Source organism: Stenella coeruleoalba, assembly GCF_951394435.1.
Source record: "Stenella coeruleoalba genome assembly, chromosome: 9".
In the NCBI taxonomy this organism is placed as follows: Eukaryota; Metazoa; Chordata; class Mammalia; order Artiodactyla; family Delphinidae; genus Stenella; species Stenella coeruleoalba.
In genome coordinates this window covers 2,323,610-2,348,725 of record NC_137155.1, presented here as the reverse complement: position 1 = coordinate 2,348,725, position 25,116 = coordinate 2,323,610, and the positions used below count along the sequence as shown (strand labels likewise).

At 50.0% G+C, this 25,116-nt stretch overlaps 1 protein-coding gene across 4 annotated transcripts in view; it reads left to right on the top strand.

Annotated features, from left to right (window-relative positions):
* Nucleotides 1-7,216: 7,216 nt before the first annotated feature.
* Nucleotides 7,217-25,116, top strand: part of DDC (dopa decarboxylase) — a gene marked incomplete at its 5' end in the record, with an annotated part of 53,969 nt that continues 36,069 nt past the window's right edge. Inside the window, 5 exons of one of the 4 annotated variants that reach the window (XM_079932095.1) lie at nt 7,217-7,423; nt 9,540-9,653; nt 11,744-11,863; nt 20,113-20,247; nt 22,062-22,205. In XM_079932095.1, the coding sequence (XP_079788221.1) occupies nt 7,223-7,423; nt 9,540-9,653; nt 11,744-11,863; nt 20,113-20,247; nt 22,062-22,205 (714 nt within the window). The remainder of the gene's footprint in view (nt 7,424-9,539; nt 9,654-11,743; nt 11,864-20,112; nt 20,248-22,061; nt 22,206-25,116) is intronic. The other 3 variants (XM_079932092.1, XM_079932093.1, XM_079932094.1) reach the window with 3 other exon arrangements.

Sequence of the window (25,116 nt, the reverse complement as noted above, 5' to 3'; positions counted from 1 at the left end):
CAACCTATAAAAGCTCTTGCCCACTGGTTGTAGGAGGGAGGGAGTCAGCCTTTGGACAGCTGACTTTCCCCCCACCCCAGCCCCCCGGTTGCTGGCATGCAAAATAAAGCAAACTTTGCTTTCCACCAACCTGGCCTCTTTATTGGCTTTTGAGTGGTGAGCAGCTGGACCTCACTTTCGGTTACAATATCATGTGATATTTGTCTTTCTCTGTGTGACTTACTTCACTTAGTATGATAATATCTAGGTCCACCCATGATGCTGCAAATGACATTATTTCATTCTTTTTCATGGCTGAGTAGTATTCCACTGTATCTATGTACCACATCTTCTTTATCCTTTCATCTGTTGACGGACACTTACATTATTTCCATGTCTTGGCTATTGTAAATAGTGCTGCTATGAACATAGGGGTGCATGTATCTTTTTGAATTAGAGATTTGTCTGGATATATGTCCAGGAGTGGAATTGCTGGATCATATGGAAGTTCTATTTTTAGTTTTCTGAGGAACCTCCATATTGTTCTCCATAGTGGCTGCAGCAATTTACATTCCCACCAACAGTATAGGAGGGCTCCCTTTTCTCCACACCCTCTCCAGCACTTATTACTCGTAATGCTGACCATTTTTTAAACCAGTGAGACAGCCTGTATTTCAACGAGAACACCCCAGTTTAGGTAAAGCAATTGTATGAGTGGAAGAAAGTGGTAAGTGTGCGTGTGCGTGTGCATGCACATGTGTTCTACAAGGTACCGGGCTAACGATTGCAGTGACAAGTGGCAGCACTTTGGCTTAAGGAGCAGACTGCTTGGCAGGACGCATGAGCTCTGCCTCAGCTCTGCCACCACTGGCTTCGCACCTGGGAAGAGCTTAAACACCTCTTCCTCCTGTAAAACGAGGGCAGTAACGGCACAGACGTAATAACGCATGCAGTGAGTTAGGGCACCCCGCTTGGGTCTCTATTCCTATCTCTCCCTGCCCCACCCTCAGACCCCCACAGGCTGTGTTTCCCCGGCTCCCAGGACACCTGGATCCTGGTAGCCTTTTGCCAACAGGAGGCTCTGGTGGGAGGTTGAGGGGCAGAGGTATCCACCTCCTTTGTGACGCTGGCTGTCTCCTCTGCGGTGCCAGCTCCTTCTGGGCAAGGCTGACCAAGTTGCAGCTTTGCACAAATGACCCGGGTACCCCTGTCCCTAAGGCTCCTAAATACATCGCTGTTAACTAGAGTCTTAAGAGGGACAAAAGGTCTTAGAGGGGTGGGGTTTTTTTTTTGTTTGTTTGTTTTTGTTTTGAGGCAAGTTAACAGACTGTTTTTGTTTTGTTTTGTTTTTTTGTGGTACGCGGGCCTCTCACTGTTGTGGCCTCTCCCGTTGCGGAGCACAGGCTCCGGATGCACAGGCTCAGCAGCCATGGCTCACCGGCCCAGCTGCTCCGCGGCATGTGGGATCTTCCCGGACCGGGGCACGAACCCGTGTTCCCTGCATCAGCAGGCCGACTCCCAACCACTGCGCCACCAGGGAAGCCCCAGACTGCCATCCTTATTGTTAGAAAGCTCTCATTGTTAGACCCTTCCTGACCGTCCCTGTTAGAAACGTTTCTCCCGTTGGGTTTATTTATGCTCTTTGTGCCCACAGAGAAGATGTTCATCAAGAAACCAGTCGATTCAGGGGAAAATCAGCCAATTTCGTTTTGCGCCTGGATTGATACTTACGTGCCTGAGGTTAAAAACAAGAGACAAGGCCTCACAGTCCCAGAGCGAGAAGTGTTTTTTGAAACGTAAATTACAGTTTATTTTTCCTGGAATAGCGTAAAAAGAAAATGTAAACACTTTTCTTTTTATCCAGATAGAGAAGGAAAAGCAGGAAATGTTGAGTGAAGGGCCCAATGTCCCAGGGTTTGAAGCAGGAGCAGCGCTTGTCTGTACCGATAGGCAGGACCATGGGCAGGCACAAAGCATCTTGATTCTGGTCCTCTGCCCCCAGAGGGGTGGCCTTGCTCAGACCCTCATGCATGGGGCATGGCTGGCCCTGTGCTGGCAGTGCTGATGTGCGGTCACCACACAAGCTCTGCACTGAGGCCATGGGCCCCAGTCCCACCACCTCCACTGCCAGGGAAGCATCAGCTAGAGCCTGGGCTGGGTTCTTGCCAAACACCTGTGTCAAAGGTAGGGTTCCAGGGGTCCAGAGAGGGGGATATTTCCATCCAGGACCACAGGGACTGCTGGGGCCAGAGCAGAGGGAAGCCCAGATCCAAGATGAACTTCCGGGGCCAAGACTGGGGAAACCGAGTCAGTTCTGAGCCTGCAGGGTTAGAGGCTCAGCATGAACTGAACACCAGAGGCCCAGGGTGGCGGGGACCCGGTCAGGATTCCCTGAGGAAGGGGCCCATTGTTCTTGAGCCGTGATTGTCCCCTGTGGCTTTTTTGTGGCAGGTATGTGATGGGCTGTTGGCTTAAAGGTAGAGAGTAGGATCTAATATACCATATGTCAGAAACAAAACGTTCCGAGGACAAAAAGGTTTTCCGTTCCTTCGCTGGTTCATGCGCTCATTCATCTATTCATTCCTCATTCAGCAAACATTCATAGTGCTAACTGTGGCCCAGGGTCTGATTGGTCCCGAGAAAGCAAAATAAAGAGTTGAGGACTCTGCTTGGAGAAGCCAGCACCTAGCAAAGGATGTCAGAGGAATGATAAAGTACAAAAATGAATGACCCCCAGGTCAGCCAGGAGGTCCAAGGGCCTGCAGTGGGGTTCATACCTCCCCGAGCAGGTGGGGTTCGCCAGGCGCTTGCGTGTCCCACAGGGGCTGCACGTAAAGTACCGCGGCTGTAGCTGCTGGCGGGGGCTACGATCAGATTATGTCAACAGGCGCCGTTTCAAGGCCTGGAAAGATATCAGTCATAACCTTTATCATCATCTACATCTTTCAGCCAATATTTGCCCAGCCTGGAGGCATGAAATATCAGACAGCTCCAAAATGAACACAAGATTCTCTGTGGCTTTGCACCAAAAGCCTTCTGGAAAGGTCTTTGTGGGAAAGAACTGACAAATAAATGACAGAATGATTCGAAAATAATAATTAGGTCTTATCTTACAATTTGGTAGTATTTCTTTGGGGGGGCAAGTTGGTGTGTCTGTCAGTTTATTATTTTCACGAGGCAGCCCGTTTTGGCCACCGTACTCTTGCATTCCCATTAGAAGGAAGCAGCTGATACTCCAGGAACCCAAGCAACTTTCTTAATTTTTGCACGGCTCCTCCCCTGAGGCTTCAGCCTGTGCGGTGCAGGTGCTACCCTTTAATAGGGCAAACAGAGGTCGCGCGAATACTTGCTCTAAAAGGCATTTTAAATAGTCATACACAAGGAACAAATCACAAAGAAACAGATCCTGAGATGTGACTGCATGAAAATTAAAATTCTTATAGGTCGAAATAAAATTAAAAGCAAAACTAGGTCAAATAAAGATAAGGAAAATGTCTGCAAAATATATCACACACTTAGGGTGCAAGTATTTATTATATTAGAGCTCTTGCAGTTAAATAAGAAAACATCTAACACCCTAGCAGAAAAGAAGGCAATTAACAAGCAATTCATAAAAAAAGAAATACAAAGAAGTGTGAGAAAACTATTTAACTTCATTAATCAAAGTAAAATGAAATCATGAATGGCTGCCAGACTGGCAAATCTTAATATGTATCTCGAACCCTAGTATAAAACTAGGGTTCTCTCACACTCCCTGTGGAAGAGTAATTTGGTAAAAATATGTTCTGGGGACAAGTTTGGCCATATAATCTTAACACGCTAAAATACATATCTCTATAATAATTTGTTCTAAAGAAATTATAAGATAAATGCTTTTTAAAGAAAATTTTAACACAAAATAAAGTGTGCAAAAATAAAAGTATGAGGTTGTATATTTCAGTGCTTTATAGAAAATCTAACAACTAACATGTGTTGAATGCTTATTTTGTGCCTCTACTCCTTAGCCGTTCCCACGTACTTACCTAATTATCACCAAAAAAATTATTTGAGGTAGAACTTTATTACGGTGTTTGTTTTCAGTTGAGGAAAATGAGGTTTTTACTGCAGTGGCATCCCTGTCAGGCTGTGCAAAGCCTTTCAGTTCTTGATCATGAAGGGTTGGCCATTGGGCTACACCAACTCTTCCCACTAACATAGGTGAGAACCAGAAATGATGTAAATGTTCAACAGTAGTGATGCACATCCTGAATATAGCACATTCGCACTGTGAAACACCATGCAATCGGGAAAAATCATGCAATAGAAAAGTGTTTATCAACGTGGGAAACGTACTCGTAATTGCTTTGTGAAAAAAACAAGCTAGCAAAAAGATCTGCCATTTGATGCAATTTTGGTTGAATTTGAATCAAGTCAACTAAAAATACTTCAATTTGAGGTAAGACCCAGTTGCACTCTATGTGCGACGTTTGACATAATCAGAGTCATTCCAAATGAAAAATTCATTTCGAAGCCTGCAGACCCACGGAATTATAAACCTGAAGCTATATGTATAAAGCTTCATAGCTTTGCATTAAGAGCCTTTGGAAAATCTGGGCGTGACGTTTTGAATGATAAGCTTCCTTGGCCTGCAGTTTATGAAACACAAAGGTGCAATGGAAACTCAAAGACTCACTTTGGTTTTTCTCATGCTGTTATTTTAGCATTTGCTGTTGCTATGATTTTGAATTGTATCCAGCCCCTGTCGCCGGGGCATTCACTACCCCCAAACAATAATATGGAAATGGGGGTTTGGTCCAGTCACTGACCTTGAGGAAACCTGGAACCTTCCGTGGGATGGCTTCCATGCTGTTCATGGAGAACATCTGAACAAAGAACAGTGGAGAGAATTCTGAGAGAGGAGACATACTGTCAAGCTGATTCCCTTTGATGAAGACTTCCTCCTTGGTCAAACCCAGTCAGGCTCCAATGAACCCTCTTCCTGAGTAGGTCCCCACTTCAGTGAGTTGAGCCCAGCTGTAACAGAGAATCATGCGAAGTTGGTTTGTCGAGGAAGCCTCTACCCTTGGGATACAGTCCAGATCACCTTCCTCCACCTGGACACCCAGCCAAGCTGCTCTTAGTAATGTCCCATCTGTTTCCTAACCCTACCTGTCGGCTATACATCCCCACTGGCCCTTGTGATATCGGGAGACAGTCTCCCTCCCCTACTGCGATAGTCTTGAATAAAACCTGTCTTGGAGTGTTTAACATTAAAAGCGTCAAAAAACAAAGCAAAGCAAGGCAAAGCAAAGCAAAGTAGTACAGACAGTGGGAAGCCATGGAAGAAGTATTGGGAACATGATATCAAGATCAGGGTCTATGCTAATGACAGTGGAGGTAGAATCGCCCCCCAGCACTTACTCCCATAGGAAAATCACTCTTGACTTATGAAGTTTTGAGCTATGGGAGGAATTCAGAGATGCGTCCCTGGCTCAGCACACAATTGTCTCCTAAATATAAGAAACAATCTAGAAGGGTGTGTGCCAGAATTTTTTTTTTTTACCTTGCAGTACGCGGGCCTCCCACCGCTGTGGCCCCTGCTGTTGCGGAGCACAGGCTCCGGACGCGCAGGCCCAGCGGCCACGGCCCATGGGCCCAGCCGCTCCGCAGCACGTGGGATCCTCCCGGACTGGGGCACGAACCCATGTCCCCCGCACTGGCAGGCGGACCCCCAACTACTGCGCCACCAGGGAAGCCCGAGTGGTGGAATTCTTGATGAATATTTTTCTGTGTGTTGTCCAAGTTTCCTGTTTTGAAAATACAGTCTATGCTTATCATTCACAGATTTTCTGTATGCAGGTGTCACTCTTTGCTACAATTCATTCATGATCCCCACATCAGTAGTCGTGGTGCTTTCGTGATCATTCATGGGTGATACATTTGAGTTGCCCAAACGCACTTGTTCCCAGCAGAATCTAACAAGGCAATGCTCTGCCTGGTTGTTTCAACAAGCGGGCCTATTTAGTGCACATTTTTGTGTTATTCTTGGTTATTTGACTATTTTAAATGGCCCCCAAATATAGTGCTGAAGTGCCTTCTAGGGGTCCTACATGCAAGAAGGCTGCGATGTGCCTTAGGGAGAAATCACGTTTGTCTCATAAGCTTCATTCATGAGTCAGAGAGCTGTTGGCCAGGAGTCCGAAGTTCATGAGTCAGTGCATATTAAATAAAGTGTCTTTATCAAGAAACACATAAAAAAGATTATGTATTGATTGATTGACAAAAATGTGACCAGAGGGCTTCCCTGGTGGCGCAGTGGTTGAGAGCCCGCCTGCCGATGCAGGGGACATGGGTTCGTGCCCCGGTCTGGGAAGATCCCACATGCCGCGGAGCGGCTGGGCCCGTGAGCCATGGCCGCTGAGCCTGCGCGTCCGGAGCCTGTGCTCCACAACGGGAGAGGCCACAGCGGTGAGAGGCCCGCGTACCGCAAAAAAAAAAAAAAAAAATGTGACCAGAAACGCACAGGAATGTAACCTTGCATTTCCCCGGGAAAGGGCCAGTGTTTGCTAATTTGTGGAGACTTTATAGAATGTTACTACCACAGGGCACCAGGATCATCTGTACATTGTTATGTGATGAGGCAAGAAAGTGCGAGTTTTGAAAAGCAGGTTGTATGCAGGGGTGCGGCTCCATCTGGTGATGGAGTCAAGATAACGAAAGCAGACTCACTGATGGGGGTTGTGCTGCTCGGGCCCTGGTCTGAGTGCTGTACTCAGGCCATGCGATTGCCTTCATAGCTTCTGGAGAGATCAACACACTGTCATGTGCTCTTCTCAGATAAAGAGAGAGGCTCGGAGAGTCTCTGTCCCACAGCTAGCAGAGAGCAAGGTAGGACTTGGACCGAGGCTTGTTATTAAAGCTGGGAGGGACCATAGACATTCATGTGTGCCCTGGTCCATTTCACAGATGCAGGTAGAAAAAAACGAGACATGGCATTGTCTTCAGCTGAGTAGCTGGCGAATAGCACAATAGGCTCTTTGCTGCCATCTCCAAATCCAGGGTCATTTCCACCCCATCCAGACAAGGAAGGAAAGTGCTGCTGGCTTGGGGTCTGGTGGACTCCAGGGTGTTTGGGTCTCCACCCAGGCAGCCCCAGCTGTCAGCTTGCTTGGAACTGCCCTGCTCCAAGTGAGACCTCATCATGTTTGCAGACTGGTTTCTTTTCTCTTTGTGCAGGTTTTGCCTCTGAGGAAGCCCGGTCACCATGAATGCACATGAGTTCCGCAGGAGAGGGAAGGAGATGGTGGATTACGTGGCTGACTACTTGGAGGGCGTCGAGGGGCGCCAGGTGTACCCCGACGTGGAGCCTGGCTACCTGCGCCCCCTGCTCCCCACTGCTGCCCCCCAGGAGCCAGAAACATTTGAGGACATCATTAAGGACGTCGAGAAGATCATCATGCCAGGGGTAAGCCTGTGTCCAAGATCGGAAAACAGGAGGGCTAGTGCTAACTTAATATTGATACTGACTGGGCGTCAGGCAATTCGTATGAATTATTTCACCTAATCCTCACAACCATTTCCTTGGATAGAAACTTTTTTATTTCTATTTTATAACTGAGGCAACTGAAGCCCAGAGAGGTTGGGTGATCAGCCTAAGGTCACACAGCTAGTAAGTGACAGAGCCAGGATTACAACCCAGATTGTGTGGGCTCCAAAGGCAGTGACTGTGCTTTCCCCCCGGCCCTGCAATTTGTCACCGAACCAACTTGGGTCCGCTCACCCACATGCAGTAAAGCCAATCTACTGACACCAGGTTGTGGTGAAGGAAAGTGCAGTGTTTACTGCAGGTGCCAAGCAAGGAGTCCTGGACAGCTAATGCTCAAAAACCCTGAGCTCCCTGATGGGTTTCAGCAGAGCATTTTTAAGGCCAGGTGAGGGAGGGGAGTCCCCGTTTAAGTCATCAGCTAGTGCACAGTTCTCTGATTGGTTGATGGTGAGGTAATGGGAATTCTCAGGCGCCAGTAGGTCTGGGGGCTATGTGGTCATGGTCATCAGGTAGTTAATTTTTTCCATTTGGTGAGGGTTTTAGCATTGGTAAAATAACTCAGGAAATATGTGCATCAGATGCTGTTATCTGGGTACTTCAGAGAGGAGCCACAGCAGAGGACATGGGGGAGGGGTCTGTCCTGGGAAGGCCCCATGGGGTCCTGCTCTCCTACAAGGTTAGACCCCTACCCTGAGACCCTGGTAGGTGAGAGAGTCGTCACATGACTGTTGAGGAAGTGAACCCCTGGAGGCTGGTTTCAAGTAAGTTAATTGCTCCAAATAAAGCACACTCTTACTATTTTGTGTTCAGCAGAGGGGAGATCACACGTGTGGAAGAAATGTTTCCTTTATTTTACGTGAGAATATGGGCTGCGTGGTGCTGCGTCCTCTTTGAGGCCAGTGTGCCTCGGTGTGGGGTGCGCCGGGGCCGCAGACAGGAGTGGGGAGGATCCAGGACAGTTGTGTCCACAAGAGTCACTTGGAAGGGAGCAGACAGCTCCAGTTCAAAAGAAACTGCACTGCGGCTTCATGCTTGCGTGGTGAGATGTTCCCTGCCCAGGACTCGCCTAAAAGCATGTTCACTGCTGTGGCAGGAGGGCCAGCCCCTCAGCCTTACCCTCTCATCTGCAGTCAGGACCCCGGGGCCTGGGATCTCAGGACCTGGGGCTCAGGGTGCAGAGCCCCTGCCCACGGGGTACTGGGCCTCCAGCCTCAGCTCCCTGATAAGTCCCTCAAGCCCAGCTCCCCTCTCTCGTCCTCCCTGGAGTTCCCGTGACATTTGTGCTTTGAGCGGAGCACAGGATTCCAGTTCTCACCTGCCGGGAGGTTGTCTGTGCAAACACGAGAAGCCGCGCAGCATCAAAGCCCTCCCAGGAGTGTGGTTAAATGTCAGGCCCCGGGCTGTCCTGGCTGTTCTGCAGCTGCAAACACCACCGCTAACGTCTTGGACAGCGCATCCACTTCTCACGGGGCTGAGGCTGGGCGTCCGAGGTCAAGGTTCCTGCAGATTCCCCTCCTGGGAGGTCCTCATCCTGGCCTCTCCTCCCTGCGGGGGTGAGGTTAGGGGGGCCCACCCTCACCATCTCATCCTACCCATCACCTCTCAAAGGCCCCAGCCCCGGGCACATCGCACAGGGTTAGGGCTTCAACACAGGAATTTGGGGACACACACTACAGACCGTGACGGGGGCACAGGGAGACTGTGGAACCCGGAAGCTTTGCTCCATTAGCAAGGAAGCGATTGTATGGGAGAGTGAGGGGGCAGCAGTAAGGCGGCTAAAGAAACCTCAAAAATCAGACCTCTTTTGTTCTTTTTGATATAGACTAGTTTTTGGAGTACTTTCAGGAAAAACAATCTCGTAACTGGAAGAGATGGGGCCTCAGGGGCAGACCCCTCACTGGCACGTGCTCCTGGCCAGGATTTAAAGCAGGGTTGTTCTGAGAGACTTGGTTGACCATGGCAAACCCAGCGCCCTGGGTCCCCTGCCCCCGGGGCCGGCCTCCCTGGCCCCGAGTGACCGCCATGTCCCGTACAGGTGACCCACTGGCACAGCCCGTACTTCTTCGCCTACTTCCCCACGGCCAGCTCGTACCCGGCCATGCTCGCGGACATGCTGTGTGGGGCTATCGGCTGCATCGGCTTCTCCTGGGTGAGTGTCGGGGCGCCCTGGGGGTCCTGCACGGGGCCATGCTACCAGGACTCCGCCGGGGAGCAGGTGGCGGTGTCCCCGCAGGAGGGAGGTGGACTCAGCCCTGGGGGGGGGGCCTCATGAGGGCATTTGGGGAAAGAGAGGGGGAGTCAGGTCCACATGCAATAGCCGGTTCTGCACAGCGGTGTGTTTAGAGGTACCTGGCTTGCATCCAAACCGCAGCCACGGCCCTGGAGCCTCTGCAGCCCCAGCACGTCTCCCAGGCAGAACAGGGATCTCTGTCCAATCTGCAGTTTGAGAAACACTTCTGCCCTCCTCCCATCCCCTCTGTTCTCGGCCACGCCTGCCGTCCCGAGAGAGACCCCAGCCCAGCATAACGGGAGAGAGTCCTGCCTTCCCAAATGCAGAGCGCTCGGAAGGAGGGCTTCTTGCTGACTGCGCCCAGGACCCCAGGGCTGCCCGCACGCTGGGACTTCTCCCCAGGCCAGCGTCTGCTCTTGGCCCTTTGGGTCCAGAGTGCCTGCCTACTTGCTTGTGCCTTGGAGCTAAGCGGACTCACGACTCCTGCCTGAGGCCTGCAGGAGATGTGGGTTCCTGAACGCACGAGCAGAGCTGTCTGCTGCCCCTGCCACCTCCCCCTTGCCCCCAGCTCCCCACTTCCACCCCCCACTGCTCCTCTTTAGCCTGGGGTCCGCAGTTGCTGGGGGGGTGGGCCTCGGCGCCCCAAGGAGCAGGGTCGGAGGGTCACCCCCGGGTCCCGCTGCAGTTCTCGGCGGAGAGCAGCCTGGGGCCGCCCTGTGTGGCCTCGGGGACCTTCCTCTGTCCGGGCTGAGCACACCCTCCCCTCAAGGACATTCCTTACATTAGACACCGCAGCAGATTCCACTCAGCTCTGCCACTCCAGAGCCATCCAAGGGGATGATAGCATCTTTCCAACTATGTCTGTCCTTCCCAAGGACAGTCTGATGGTCTGGGGCCTTGGAGGGCTTCCTTGCTGTCTCTAAGGTGTGCTGGCTGAGCCCCGGGTTCTGCACAGTGAGGAAGGTCCCCATGCCTGGAGCCGGGCTCGGCCGGGATGGAGTGGGACCCTCCGTGTGGGGCTGGCCAGCAGTGCATGGGGAGCTGGAGAGCACTCGAACCACCACAGTGAGACCCACACGGACGGGAGGTCCGTCCACCCTCCGGCAGAGTCTGGGGCCAAGCCGCCCCCCCCAACCCCGAGCGCGGAAGGCAGGATTAGGGGCCTGGGGGGGCTCCCGGGGCTGCACCTCCTCTGCTCAGCCCATCTCACTCCTCCCACTGTGACTGTAGACCAGGGTCCACCAGGGAGGCTTTCTGGCTCCTTCTGTAAACAGGTGGCTGAATGAGCTCCCTGTGTGGGCCCAGTGCGGCTGGGGAGCAGGTCATCGTGACGGTCACTGCCTTCCTGCCCAGGCATTCTCCTCGAGTCACTGTCAAAGAGCATGTTTGACACCTTTTGGGGGCATTTGAACAGCATCTTGGATTGGGAGAGTTTAGTCTGGGTGGGATTCAATGGAAGATTTTCAGCAAGACCTGGGCACTTGCTATGGCCCCAGCCCTTAGAGGTTTCTCTTGGAGAAGCGTGGGGTGACGTCAGAGTCAGAGGTGACGTCAGCAGGGACCCGTGCCTACGGGTGAGGCATGTAGAGACAGGCAAACCCCTGCAGGCAGTGACCTTGGACTTCCAGCGGCCGCCCTGGGCCCCGGGGATGGTGGCTCCTTCCATGCCTCCAGGTGCCGGGGTCGGGGGGCGGAGCAGAAGGTCACATGTGCCGCTCTCAGCACCAAGTTCCCCCGCAGTGATCCTCAGTGATGCTTTGGGGTTGCTGTGGGGCAGGAGTCCAGCCTCTGCCACTGCTTCTCTGGGAAATCTGCGATGGGAGAGCCCACCTTCAAAGGGGTTCCCACCCAGGGATAGGCCTTTTGAAAATGTTGAGAACTTTTTGCTAAATCGACCCATCAAAAGGAGGGGAGTAAGGAAGGCTCCCTGTTTGTCACTCCACTGGACACCAAGCTGGCGGGAAGCTGAGGGCGGCCAGCCTATGGCTCACCCCCACCTCCCACCGCAGGCTGCCAGCCCAGCGTGCACAGAGCTGGAAACAGTGATGATGGACTGGCTGGGGAAGATGCTGCAGCTGCCTGCGGTGTTCTTGGCTGGAGAAGCTGGAGAAGGGGGTGGAGTGATCCAGGTAAGGCACAGAGGGCGGGGGTCCCACCTCTGGGGTACACGGGCTCCCGGAAGGCGGACAGCAGCAGGTGTCCTGTGCTGTCCTGTGTCCTCATGTTTCTTCTGGAGAATAAGCAGGGCTGAGCCTTAGGAAAGCTCTGGATCTGGATCCCCGAGCCAGGCCCCCCTTTAGGGTGGGCAGAGTAGTGGCTATCGCCTGGCTGGTGCATAGCAATAAAAACAACAGTGGAGGGCTTCCCTGGTGGCGCAGTGGTTGAGAGCCCGCCTGCCGATGCAGGGGACACGGGTTCGTGCCCCGGTCCGGGAGGATCCCACATGCCGCGGAGCGGCTGGGCCCGTGAGCCATGGCCGCTGAGCCTGCGCGTCCGGAGCCTGTGCTCCGCAACGGGAGAGGCCGCAGCAGTGAGAGGCCCGCGTACCGCAAAAAAACAAACAAACAAACAAACAAAAAACAACAGTGGAGATTTGCGTGGTTCCCCATTGCCTGCCAATGTGCTGGAGCACTTCCCAGGCGTGGACTCAGTTCTCACAACGCTATGATTAGGGGCCATTTGAAGATTCCCATTTTACAGGTGAGGAAACTGAGGCTCAGAGCAGTCAGGGAACTTGCCCATTGGTTCCCAGCTGGTAAGTTCTAGAGCCAGGGTTTGAGCCTACACCCGTGTGACCGCCACTCAGGGCCATCCTCAGTGGCAGAGGCCACTAGAAACGGCTGCACCTATGGGAACCCACCGTTCACCTAAAGATGCTGCCTTTTCTATGCGCTGATTTAATTCATTCTTCACCTGACATGTACCTTTGAGCACAACTACGTGCCAGAGGGCCCATCAGGGGACAGGACACGCACAATGACAGTCACAGTGGAACACCTGCGGCACAAATGCCACTAAGAAAACTTGGAGTTCTTGGCTTTCTTCTTTTCTGGTAGGGAAGAGGGATGCCCCTAAACCCACCGCCCTCCCAGGGAAAGCGACCTTTACTTTGCAGAAGAGGGAATTTCCTTTTTCAGACACCGTCTTCTCTCTAAGAATCTGTCATGGCAGTTGTGATTCTGTCCGCTCAACGATGAGAACTGAGGCCCGCATGCCTCAGTGTGAGGTCACCTGCCGGCGTGGCCAAATGTGACAGGATGCGAGCCCCAGCCTCCAGGCCCGAGGCTGCTCAGCCGACCAGGGTTTTTAAACTCCCATGTGTTTGTTTTCTGACAAACCTATTATCTTACAGTTCTGTAGGTCGGGAGTCTGAGGTGGATCTTACTGGGCTACAATCAGGGTTGACAGCTTGGAGGTTCTGTCCTTGTCTTTTCTAGTTTCTAGAAGTTTCCCGCATTCCTGGACCATGGCGCCTCCTCCGTCTTCAAGGTGGCTGTGTTGCATCTCTCTGACCCTTCTTTCATGTCCACCTCTCCCTCTGACCACAGATGAGAAAGGTTCTTCATGTTGCAGGATGCATGAGATTAGATCAGGTCCATGCAGATGATCTAAAATAATCCCCCCTCCCCTCCTGTCAAGGTGCTTAAATTAATCACATTGGCAAGGTCCCTCTTCCTTGTCAGGTAGAGAATCACAGCTTCCAGGATGAAAGCGTGACATCTTTGGGAGGCCTTATTCTCCCAAACACAGGCAGTACGGCTTAGGGTCAGGGAGGGAGTCTTCCTCTACCCTCGCAGATTCAGATTCAACAAGTCTTAGGCGGGCCCAGGAATTAGCATTCTAACCTGCATGTCAGGTGATTCTGATGCAGAGATGCTGACATGCACTTGGATAAATAAGCCTTGGGCTGTGACCCATGGCTGAGTTCTCTGTGACCCACGGCCTATTTACTCTCTCAAAGTAAATCTTTTGTCAGATTTCTTATGTTTATGGTGGGATGCCTGAGGTGATGATGGGTAGGTAGTGAGACACGTCAGCACAGGGCAGGTGTTAGTGGTAGACAGGCTCTTCATAAGGGATATGATATAGGTTGGTTCAGTTGGAGTCCTGGCTAGCATGCTCGGATTCACAAAAGCGACGGTCAGGAGGAGGGTTTTGATGATGAAGGTGGCTGTGTGTCATTCTGGCATGTAGGGATTATGGAATGCTCCCAGGATTAGGATGGTTTCGAAGATGTTTATGATGATGATGTTGGCAGATTCTCTAGGAAAAACAGGGCAAATGGGCCTGCTGCATGGTCCTCGCTGAAGCCGGAGAAGAATTCTCCCTCTGTCAGATCGACTGGGGCCCGGTGGTTTCTGCCAGCGTGGAGATAGATCACATCATGGCTCCAGGTGGTGCTGGGAAGATCAGGCACAGATGCTCTTGCGTAATGATTACGCTTGAGAGCGTCACCGACCCGTTTATCAGTAGGACTGGTAAGAGGATAACTGCTGTGTCACCTCATATGAATCAGCCCCACTCTCTCTGTCCCCTCCTACCTCACCTCTTTGGTCACAGCACTTTCCCTCCTACATCAGCGATTCTGAGTGGGGCTGATGAGAATGAAGCATCAGCCATGGGTAAGCAAAGTTTCCCTGCGATGCTGTGAACGGGACTTAGACGTAGCGGCAACGATGATTTTTCTCACAACTGCAAACCTTTCAGCCACCCTGGACAGTTTTCTGCTGGTCAGAGGTGACGCAGCCTGGGCAACCTTGGAAAAACCACACACAAAGATTTGAGTTCTCAGCTGCTTCCAGCTTTAGGGAGGGGACTGCTGTACGTGGCCCCCTTCCACCACCCCCCACCCGCCCCCGATCAGCCAGCTGCATCTCACCTTACAGTGGGGAGGTGTTCCAGTCCCCAGCACATGGGTCCTGATGTTCTGGGGCTCCACTGCCAATGGAGAGCAGAGCCCGGCTGTGGGCAGAACAGAAAGTGGCCCTAGTAAGAGCAAGAGAGGGGCTGCGATGGGGTTCTTGGTGTTGAATTCTATTCGACTCAGTTCCGGGCCTGGGGGTGATCTCATAGTTCATGACGACCTGGACCCTTGCAGTAAACTTACTTTTTCTTTGTAATTCCACACATTTTGCCAAGATCTACTTTTTCCATCTGTGCTGTTCATCTTGACCCCAACCCCCAGCATCTGGGAAGCCCTATTAATCCGAGACTCAGCTCTTCCCTCACCTGGGGACATTTTAGTCGTTGCCTCTGGGCCACTTCACTCTGTTTTTCAGGCGCTTCCATTTCCCACGAATTGGGTACCTCTTCCATAATTTCTAACTTTCTTTTGTCATTTTCTTTTTTTTTTGTCATTTTCTCTTATGTGTTTTTTGGGGACTTTCCCACGGTTTTTTCTACATCATCGTCTCCATTTTCCACACTGCCAATTGATTGCCTTCGATGTCAATTTTGGTTCCGTTATTCCACTTAAGAGTATCATCCCCTTTCTAGTTATGAAAACTAGACATCCATTAGAAAAAGGGAAGAGATGCGGAAACATTTAGTGTCATTTTAATACCGATGTGTTTGTGTGTGTGTGTGTACATATATGTGTACATAATATAAACAAAACTGGGATAATGCAACACATCATACAGATTTTCTGTGTGGTGTTTTCCTTACTATTTTATTGTGAGCATTTCCCATTGTTTAAATAGTCTCTGAGAATATTATTATTGCATGATTTGCTATGATGTGTCACAATTTATATAAACAGGAGATGCAGTATATACATTGTGTCACATCTTTCACTCTTGTAAATCATATTTCAAAGGACACCCTTTAGGATGAAGGTTAACAATCTCCTAAGAAGATCCTCAGCTTTCTGCTGGGGCTCCCCTGGTTGAGTCCATATTCACCACACATGCTCCACCAAAAATCAAAACCAAACAAAAAAGTTCTTCTGGGTCACTGGAGATTATAACTAAAATAATTTCACATTCAATTCTTTTCAGCAGCCCAAGCTGATTCCTCTAGGTTGATACTTCTCAAAACTCTTAACAACTACCCTGTCAATCAAGGCGTGTGTATTATAATAATAGCCACTTGGTATTGCACACCCACTCTGAGCTAGCCTGTGTTTTAGTTTTATTTCTTGTGTTTAATGTGCTCATTTTTCAACCTCCAAATATTTATCAGGCTTGATTGGATTATCAACAACCTTTTTCATAGATGAGGAAACCGAGGCCCAGGAACGTCACGCATGGGACCCAAGGGCAGGAGCTATTTAGAGGCAAGGCTGGGGCACCTGTGAGCTGGACCCACGAGTGTTCCACCAGCCTGTCCCTGACCCTTTGCTTGGGTGAGTGTGCAGAGGTGGGCATGCTGCCATGGGCTCCATCTTTAAATTATCTCTTCTTTGAAAGACAATCCCGTTTTCCAGAAACAGCAGAAGCCCCGGCATTTGGTTATAGGAATAATTCTGACATCACTCAGCCCAGGATTCAATTGAGTCCCCCTTGGAGCCCACCCACCCAGTATGAGGCAGGAATCCCGCCCTTCCCGCTGACAAGGCTGATTGTCTGTAATTTGCGAGGTCCTGGAGCGCCTGAGCCTGCTGACAGACGGGGGGCCCGGATGCGGGGATGCGGGGGGAGCCCCTCAGAGGCGTAATCACAGCTGCTGGGCGTCGGCACCGTGACGGGCGTCTGCATCAAACGGCAAATCATCCTTTGATCTGGACAAACGGGGCCATGAAAATGGTCTCTTAATTGGGTTTGAAAGCTCTCTTGGAAGAAAAGCCCATTTCCCGCCGTGTATGGGGTGACACTTGAAAACCCAGAAGATGAAAGGACATTTCTGCTCCCAGCATTCACAGCCGAGCGGCCGCGCTCACCGTGTTTCTTTCTGCCTCCTAGCGGCTTTGCCATGGCAACCTTTGTCTGAGGCAGGAAAGCAAAGGTATCATTACTGTCCTCCGAGCAAGACTGCCCCTGCCCCTACCTCGGCCCAGATCTGCTTCCCACAGAGGCCTGGAGACCGGCTCGTTCTCCTGTCCCGGTCTCCAAGCCATGACACTTATGGATGCTGGGCTGACGATTATTTCACTGGGCAATTTTTTGTTTGTTTGTTTCGAGTTTTATTTTCAATTCTTCTTGTCAACACATCTCCTGAATGCTGACTACATTTAGTGAAACTTCCTTTAGAAGTGTGTAATGACCCTTTCAGCTATAACTATCCCTGTTAATATTTTTTTTTAATATTTTTTAATTCCACATATATGTGATACCATGTGGTATTTGTTTTGCTCTGTCTAGCTTAATTCACTTAGCACAATGCCCTCTAGGTTTATCCATGTTCCAGGTTTATCCATGACAAGGTTTCCCCTTTTTTTGTTAAGGCTGAAAAATATATATTAATATATGTATATATATATTAAATAACATTTTCTTTACTTTTCTTAAAATTCTTAATTTATTTATTTGCGGTACGCGGGCCTCTCACTGCTGTGGCCTCTCCCACTGTGGAGCACAGGCGCCGGACACGCAGGCCCAGCGACCACGGCTCACGGGCCCAGCCGCTTCGCGGCATGTGGGATCCTCCTGGACCGGGGCACGAACCCGTGTCCCCTGCATCGGCAGGCGGACTCTCAACCACTGCGCCACCAGGGAAGCCCATGGGTCATCTTTACTATCATTACTCTGAATTCTTTTTCAGGTGGATTGCCTATTTCCTCTTCATTTTTTTGGTCTTGTAGGTTTTTACCTTGCTCCTTCATCTGTGACATATTTTTTTGCTGTCTCATTTTTTTTTCCTTTTTTTTTATGAGTGGGGATGTGTTCCTGTCTTACTGGTTGTTTGGCCTGAGGCTTCCAACACTGAAGTTTGTAGGCTGTTGCGTGGAGCTGTGTCTTAGTGCTGAGAGGAGGACCTCCTGGAGACCTCACTCTGATGAATATTTCCTGGGGTCTGACGTTCCCTTTTAGTCCAGTGGCTTGGACTCGGAGCTCCCACCGCAGGAGCTTCAGCCCGACCCCTGGCTTGTGAACCAAGGTCCCACAAGCTGTGTAAGGGTGGCCAAAAAAAAAAAAGAGAGAGAGAGGAGAACGATAACAAAGTAAAAAATAAAATTAGACTAGGAAACTAACAGGTATGTTAGAAAAAATTAAAAATATAGATGAAACAACTGAAACTAAAACAGAAGCACAATAGTAAAAAAGAGGAGAATAAAAGGTGGAAAAGGCCTTGGCTGTGGAGGGCGGGGCCAAAGCAAGGGCGAGGTTTGGGCAGTAGGCGGGGCCTATGCTTAGGACCCACAGGGCTGGAAAAGGCCGGGGGGATGGGGGCTTAGGCTCAACGGAACAGAAGGGGCTCAGACGTGCCTCCAGCCTCTGTCCTCAGAGGGCGGGGGACCCCACCTGGGAGCCCAGCAGGCTTCCTGGGTTCGAGTGGACGTGGCAATCACCCTCCACTCCTCTTCTGCTCCTCCGGTCCTGGAGGGCCCCTCCCACCTGCCTCTCCTGATCTTCCTGGCCTCCCTCCTATGCCTCCAGGACCCACATGGCCTGGAGGGGGCTTTGGAGGGCGGGGCAGCAGCCTGGGAGCTCAGCAGGCTCCCTGAGTCCGAGTGGGCGGGGCGAACGCCCTCCGCTCCTCTCCTGGTGGGCCCCTCCCGCCTGCCTCTCCTGTTCTCTCTGGCCTCCCTCCTACGTCCCCAGGACCAACCCAGCCCGGAGGGGACCTCTGAGGGCGTAGGACCTGGTCCGAGAGCCAGGCAGACTTCCCCGACCGATTGGGCAGGGAAAAAGTTGGGTGCACTCCCCCCTGACCTGAGCCCCCGCAAGGGTCCCTCTGGGCATGGGAACCCGTCCCCCCCTCAGCCACCCCTCAGGGGCACTGGTCCTGTCCAGCCTCCACTTCTCCTCCCCCCTCAGTCCCCCCACGTGCTACTGGTTCCCTTGGGGGTTCTGCCCATCTCCATGGGCGTCGGGGTCCCCCACCAGCATCCAGCAGCCACCCTAGTTGTGGGGAGACGTGAACTCTGCGTCTTCCCACACCACCATCTTGTCTCCGCCCCCCTCCCCTAAAATCTTATAAACCTTCTCATAGTCAACAAAACTCTACCTTTTAAATTTTTTCTTTCTAATGGTAATACTGTTCAGCTCCTGGTTTCTTCCAGGATTTACTAAGATTCCGTGATCAAGAGCAGGGGGAACAGGAAAGTTGATTATAAATGTGGGGAGGTTCCCACCAGGCAGATGTGGGCTCGCTCCTAGCCATGCCGCTCCCCAGCTGCTGATCTGGGGCAAGTTACCCTCTCTGAGCTTAGTTTCCCACCCTAAGGTGATAAACTTTAGAAGTGGGATTATTTTGCAAATTAGCTGGGCTAACACGATGGGTGTTGAATCCATATTCTCTTTCACCTCCCCCCACCCTCAGAAGAGTGAATTTTGCATCCTTCTTGACTACTTCGCCAAAATAAGTTGTCGACATTCGTTGTGTTAGCTTGCTAAGGCTACCACAACAAACAACCACAGACGGGGCAGCTTAAACAACAGACATTGATTGTCTCACAGTCCGGAGGCTGGACGTCTGAGGTCGAGGTGGCAACAGGGCTGATTTCCCAGAGGCCTCTGCCCTTGGCTGGCAGGCGGGCATCTCCACCCTGTGTCCTCATGTGGCCTCTCCTGCGTGCGTGCGTGCGTGTGTGTGCGTGCGTGCGTGTGTGTGTGTGTGTGTGTGCACATCCTCAGCTCCTCTTCTTACAAGGACATCAGCCAGGCTGGATCAGGGACCCTCTAACTTAGTGACCCCTTTACAGGTCTTGTCTCCAAATATGGTCATGTCCTGAGGTACTAGGAGTTAGGGCTTCAACGTATGAAATTTTGGGGGACACACTTCAACCTGTACCATCAGTGACTGAGGAAAATCCTGCAAGGCAATTTTTGAGTCTCAAAGAAGAGGAATCCCATTTATAGAAACATACAGATTTATCTGTCCACGTTGCTGTGCACACAGAGCTGGGTTGAGAGCTGTGCCCTGGGCCCCATCTTCTCCTCTTCCCCGGGAAATGGGCCAGCACCTCCTGGGTAGACCAGGAGGCGTCCGTGGGAAAGTGCCTGTGAAGTGGGCCCGGTGATGCCTGGTACGCGCTGAGTGCTCAGACATGTGGGAGGTTATCTTATGAAAAACAGACAGAGCAACGTTGAATCGATAATAAGAGCTGCAGTGGCAGTCACAGGTGTGCAGCCTTTTCCCGCTGAAAGGAGAGTGAACTTGGCAATTTGAGATGCATCTTTTAAGAAAATATGGGGACCCCAAATTGCGTCTCCCAAGTTTAAGATGATTCCCTGGCTGTACTTGGAAGCCCATTTCGACCTTTTCTTTGATTTAGGGAAGTGCCAGTGAAGCCACCCTGGTGGCCCTGCTGGCCGCTCGGACCAAAGTGACACGACGCCTGCAGGCTGCCTCCCCGGGGCTGACACAGGCCACCATCATGGAGAAGCTGGTGGCCTACGCATCTGACCAGGTGGGTGTGGCTGCCCGGAGCCCCATGGGGCCTCACAAGGCAGAATGATTGGTGTGGTAGCGAGTCAAAACCCAACCAAGCTGTGCAGCATCATTTCCAATCCAGGAACAGCTCCCCAGGGAGACCTATGCTGAAGACAAGGTGTGGGCTGCAGGTGGGAACTTAGTAGATCAAGTTGAAAAGAAAATAAATGGACCATGAGGTCACCGTGACCCCACTTGCACCTGCTCGTGTTGAGGTCATCTGGTGCCTTCAGAGCGGGGCTGTGGAGACTCATGTGGGACGTGGGCTCAGAGACCTGGGCTCGCATCCCAGCTCTGCTGTTTCAAATTCTGTGACCTCAGGCTCATCACGCCAATTCTCTGAGCCATTATTTTTAACTATCAAACAGGGCCCAAAACGCCTGTCCCCTGATAATGCTGCTCTACCAGCTGGTGGCTAAACTAAGATGAAGGACACAGCGGTGCTTTGTAAGGTTTCAAGAACTCTGCAAATAGGGGCATCTAGCATGTGGTCAATTCCAGTGACCAGCCCGCTTCAAAACGGTTAAAAACAGAAACAAAACTGAATCGTGTGAGAAGGAACAGGAGGCAAGAGCATTGAGCAGTAGCTCCATGAGTGAAAGTGTAGCAAGGGGGCACTGAAAAGTGGTACCACTGAAGGATTTGGTTCCACAAGGAATAGCTGATTTAGCTCTGCTGACATAATATTTGTAAGGAATTTCTTAAGCCAGGCATTTCAACTGTGACAACTTTGTTCTAGTTAATAAGTACGTGTAGTCTGAAATCAACACAGCACCTATATTTTGATGCTTAATCAGGAGTACTGTCTCTGTGTGTATCCTAACTCTAGGCGCTAGAGCTCCCTGCACATCAAGAAAACTATTCACTTCTATTTCTATCTCCCTGGTTTTCCAGAAAGACACGAGGAGACTTGAAGAAAATGCATGTGTAGGTGTTCAGTGAATCTAGGCTGAGATAAGTTGCTATGAACGTTAGGGTGTAGCCTTTCCCAATAGGGTTTCCATGAGAGAATTTCGCCCTACAGAAGTGATTTGTGATGCTTCTAGATTCTCCCAAGGATGGTGCACGGCTAGTACCATCCTAGGTGATGGCAGTCAGGTGGGTTCCTTACATCCACCGGACGGCCATGGGCTCTAGGACGCAATTCTTCCTCAGCTCTCAGGCAGGTTCCCCAGGAGCGGGACCTTATGCGAGCCTTTAGGGGTTCACTGTTTATTCAGTGGTGCTTTCTGGGGAGTCCTGTAGGAGTTAGGGAAGCAGAATGGGCAGTGACGGAGCAAAAGCAAGGATGTGGCCTCTGAGACAGTCCCCGCCTGTCACCGCCTCCCGAATGGAATCTACACTTCAGGAGAGCCTTAGCCCCCGGGAGCACGGGGTCAAGGTGCTGGTTGTAAATTAATAACCTGATCACCTCACTCCTCACCTGAGGTTAGAGAGGACACACAAACCGCGAGGAGAGCTACTTCCGAGAATTGTCTTACGTTTCACAGACGATTTTAGAGCCTCGGAGGGAAAGAGTAGGAACCGGAGCTTACTGAGTGCCCTTATTAAGGACACACCATCACGTGTCATTATCCCAACTAGGCTTTCAAATGGGCATTCCCTGCTTCACTAGAATTCAAACCAATGGATGAAAACACCCCCAGTACTGCCGAGCACTTCTCGCTCTAAGCGTCTGAATCATTAAACTGGGAAGCAGATTCCTCAGGACCTGAAACAGCTCCAGGCCGGAAGGTGGGGGGCAGGAGGGCTGTGAGCTGCTGCAGACTCTACCCCTGCGCTCTCTTGCAGGCACACTCCTCCGTGGAAAGAGCCGGCTTGATTGGTGGAGTGAAATTAAAAGCGATCCCTTCCGATGGCAAGTTTGCCATGCGAGCTTCTGCCCTGCAGGAGGCCCTGGAGAGAGACAAGGCCGAGGGCCTGATTCCATTCTTCGTAAGTTTGTGTGGCTCCACGGGGGTGTCTGGGCCCTGCAGGGGGTGGGCCCGCGGTGACAGGGCCACTTTCCAGGCTGCCGCGGTGGTCACACGCCAGGTGGTGCTCAGGTCAGCCCGCCTCTCCTTGAGGGTGGCTGGAGCAAAACTCCATTTATTTTTCCTTCCACTTGTGTGAATCTCAGAAACGCGTAACACCAGAGAACCCAGCCTGCAGGATGCTGTGAAGCCGAGAAGCCTTGCTTCTGCTTCCTGTTAAAAATGACACCATAGGGTGGCCCCTTGACACGGTGGATGCATGACGGACATCCGAGTGAGCCAAATTAAAAATAAAACACACTTTCCACCTAGATTGGTGTCCTCAGTAGATGCTAAGAGGCGTCATTTGCGAGAGGTGTATTGCAAGCAAGCAGTGACTAATTAAAATACAGATAAATAGGATATAATTAAAATATCTAACTAGCCAAATAGCAGCTAGTTTTCTTGTGCACGGATGGGCTTTTTCCAGTGGGGAAGAAACAGTTGCTGTTACAACTGGAGGCTGGGAGCTGTCAGGCCTGGTGTGATCTTGGCATCAGCCGGTGTCTGGACTGGGACGTCAGGTGTGATGGCAGCTGAAAGGCTGTGATTGTGGCACTAACCCCGTGAGGTCATCTGGCTGCACTTTGGGGTCATCTGGGGAGCTATAAAGAATGCTGATGCCCAGACCCTGCTCCAGCCTCTCTGGGGATGGGACCAGGCATTGGAGACGCTTCGCAGCAACTTCCAGATTCTCCTGTGTACCCAGGATTCCATGCTCTGAGGCACACCTGTCAGTATCTGGGTATTTCCTAGTTGTAGAGCAATCTAGGTTCAACAGACTCTAGGGGCCATGTAGTAATAACTTCCACTACTTTTTAAGAGTTAATCTTTGAGACAAGCTTTTTATCCAAAAAATTGTTTTGAGCGGTTCAAATCTAACATGTAGGCTGGGAGAGGCACAGAGGGTATGATTTTATACACAATTTGATCCTGATTCGAGGACTTCCCAGAGGAATCAGGAGCATAAACAAGTAATTGTAGGGACATCAACAAGATTCAGATTGTTGAGCTTTAAGATTTCTTTGTATATTTTGGACACCAGTGCTTTATCAAAAGGTATGATTTGCAAATGTTTTTTTCCAAGTCAGTGACCTGTCCTTTCATTCTCTGAAGTATCTATCACAAAGAATAAGTTTTTATTTTTAATGAAGTCCATCTCATCAATTTTATTTTCATGGAATATGTCATTGGTACCTAAAAACTCATCACAAAACCCAAGATGTTCTAGATCTTCTCCAGTGTTATCTTCTAGGAGTTTTATAGTTTTACATTTAGGTCTCTGATCCATTTTGCTCTGGTTTCTGTAAAAGGTGTAATGTCTGTGTCCAAATCCATTTTTTTTTGCATGTGGATGTCCAGTTGTTCTAGTACCATTGTTGAAAAGACTATCCTCTCCCCATTAAATTGCCTTTGCTCCTTTGTCAAAGATCAGGTGACCATATTTGTGTGTGTCTATTTCTGGGCTCTCTATTCTGTTCCATTGATCTGTTGGTCTATTCTTTCCGCAATTTTACACTGCCTTGAATTGCAGTAGCTCTAGAGTAAGACTTGAAGTCGGGTAGTGTCAGTCCTCTGACTTTGTTCTTCTCCCTCAGTGCTGCGTTGGGTAGGGAATTCCCTGGTGATCCAGTGGTTAGAACTCGGAAATTTCACTGCCAGGGCCCAGGGCCCGGTTCAATCCCTGGTTGGGGAACTAAGATCCCGCAAGTCGCGTGGCAAAATATATACATATATATTGTGTTGGATATTCTGGGTCTTTTGCTTCTCTTTATAAACTTTAGACTTGGTTTGTCAATAGCCATAACATGATTGGCTGGAATTTTGAATGGAAGTTTATAGATCAAGTTGGGAAGTACCAAAATCTTGACAATACTGAATCTTCCTATCCATGTACATAGAATATTTGTCCATTTATTTAGATTTTTTTTTACTTCTCTCCTCAGAATTTTATAGTTTTCCTCATATAGATCTTATACATATTTTGTTAGATTTTTACCTAAGCATTTCTCTCTCTCTGTCTCTCTCTCTATCTCTAGTTTGGTGTTAATGTATATGGTATTGTGTTTCTAATTTCAAACTCAAATTTTTCATTGTTGGAATATAAGAAAGCAATTGACTTTTGTATATTATCCTTTATTCTGTATCTTCTTATAATTGCTTATTAGTTTCAGGAGGTTTTGGGTTTGATTTTGATTTGGGGTTTTTTTGGGGGTGAGGGGGTAGGGTATCTATATAGACAATCATGTCATCTTCAAACCAAGGTAGTTTCATTTTTCCCTCCCAATCTGTATATCTTTTAGTCCCTTTTCTTGTCTTATTGTTATAGGTAGAATTCCCAGCATCGTGTTGAATAAGAGTGGTGAAAGCAAATATCCTTGCCTCGTTTCTGATCTTATCAGGAAATCCTGTAGTTTCTCACTGTTAAGTGTGCTCTCAGGTTTTTAATAGATGTTCTTTATCAAGTTGAGGAAATTCCACTCTAATCCTAAATTCGCTAAGAATTTTTTATTATAAATGGATGCTGGATTTTGTTAAATACTTTTTCTGTATCTATTGATATGATTGTGTGATTTTTTTCTTGTTTAGCCTTTTGATATGATAGGTCATATTAATTGATTTTCAATGCTGAATCAGCCATGCATACCTAGAATAAATCCCACCTGGTTATTATTTTTTATATATTATTGAATTCAATTTGCTAATATTTTGTTGAGAATTTTCACATCTATATCCATGAGATATTTGTCTACAGTTCTTTCTTGTAATGTCTTTATCTGATTTTGGAACTAGAGTAAGGCTGGCCTCACAGAATGAGTTAGGGAACATTCCCT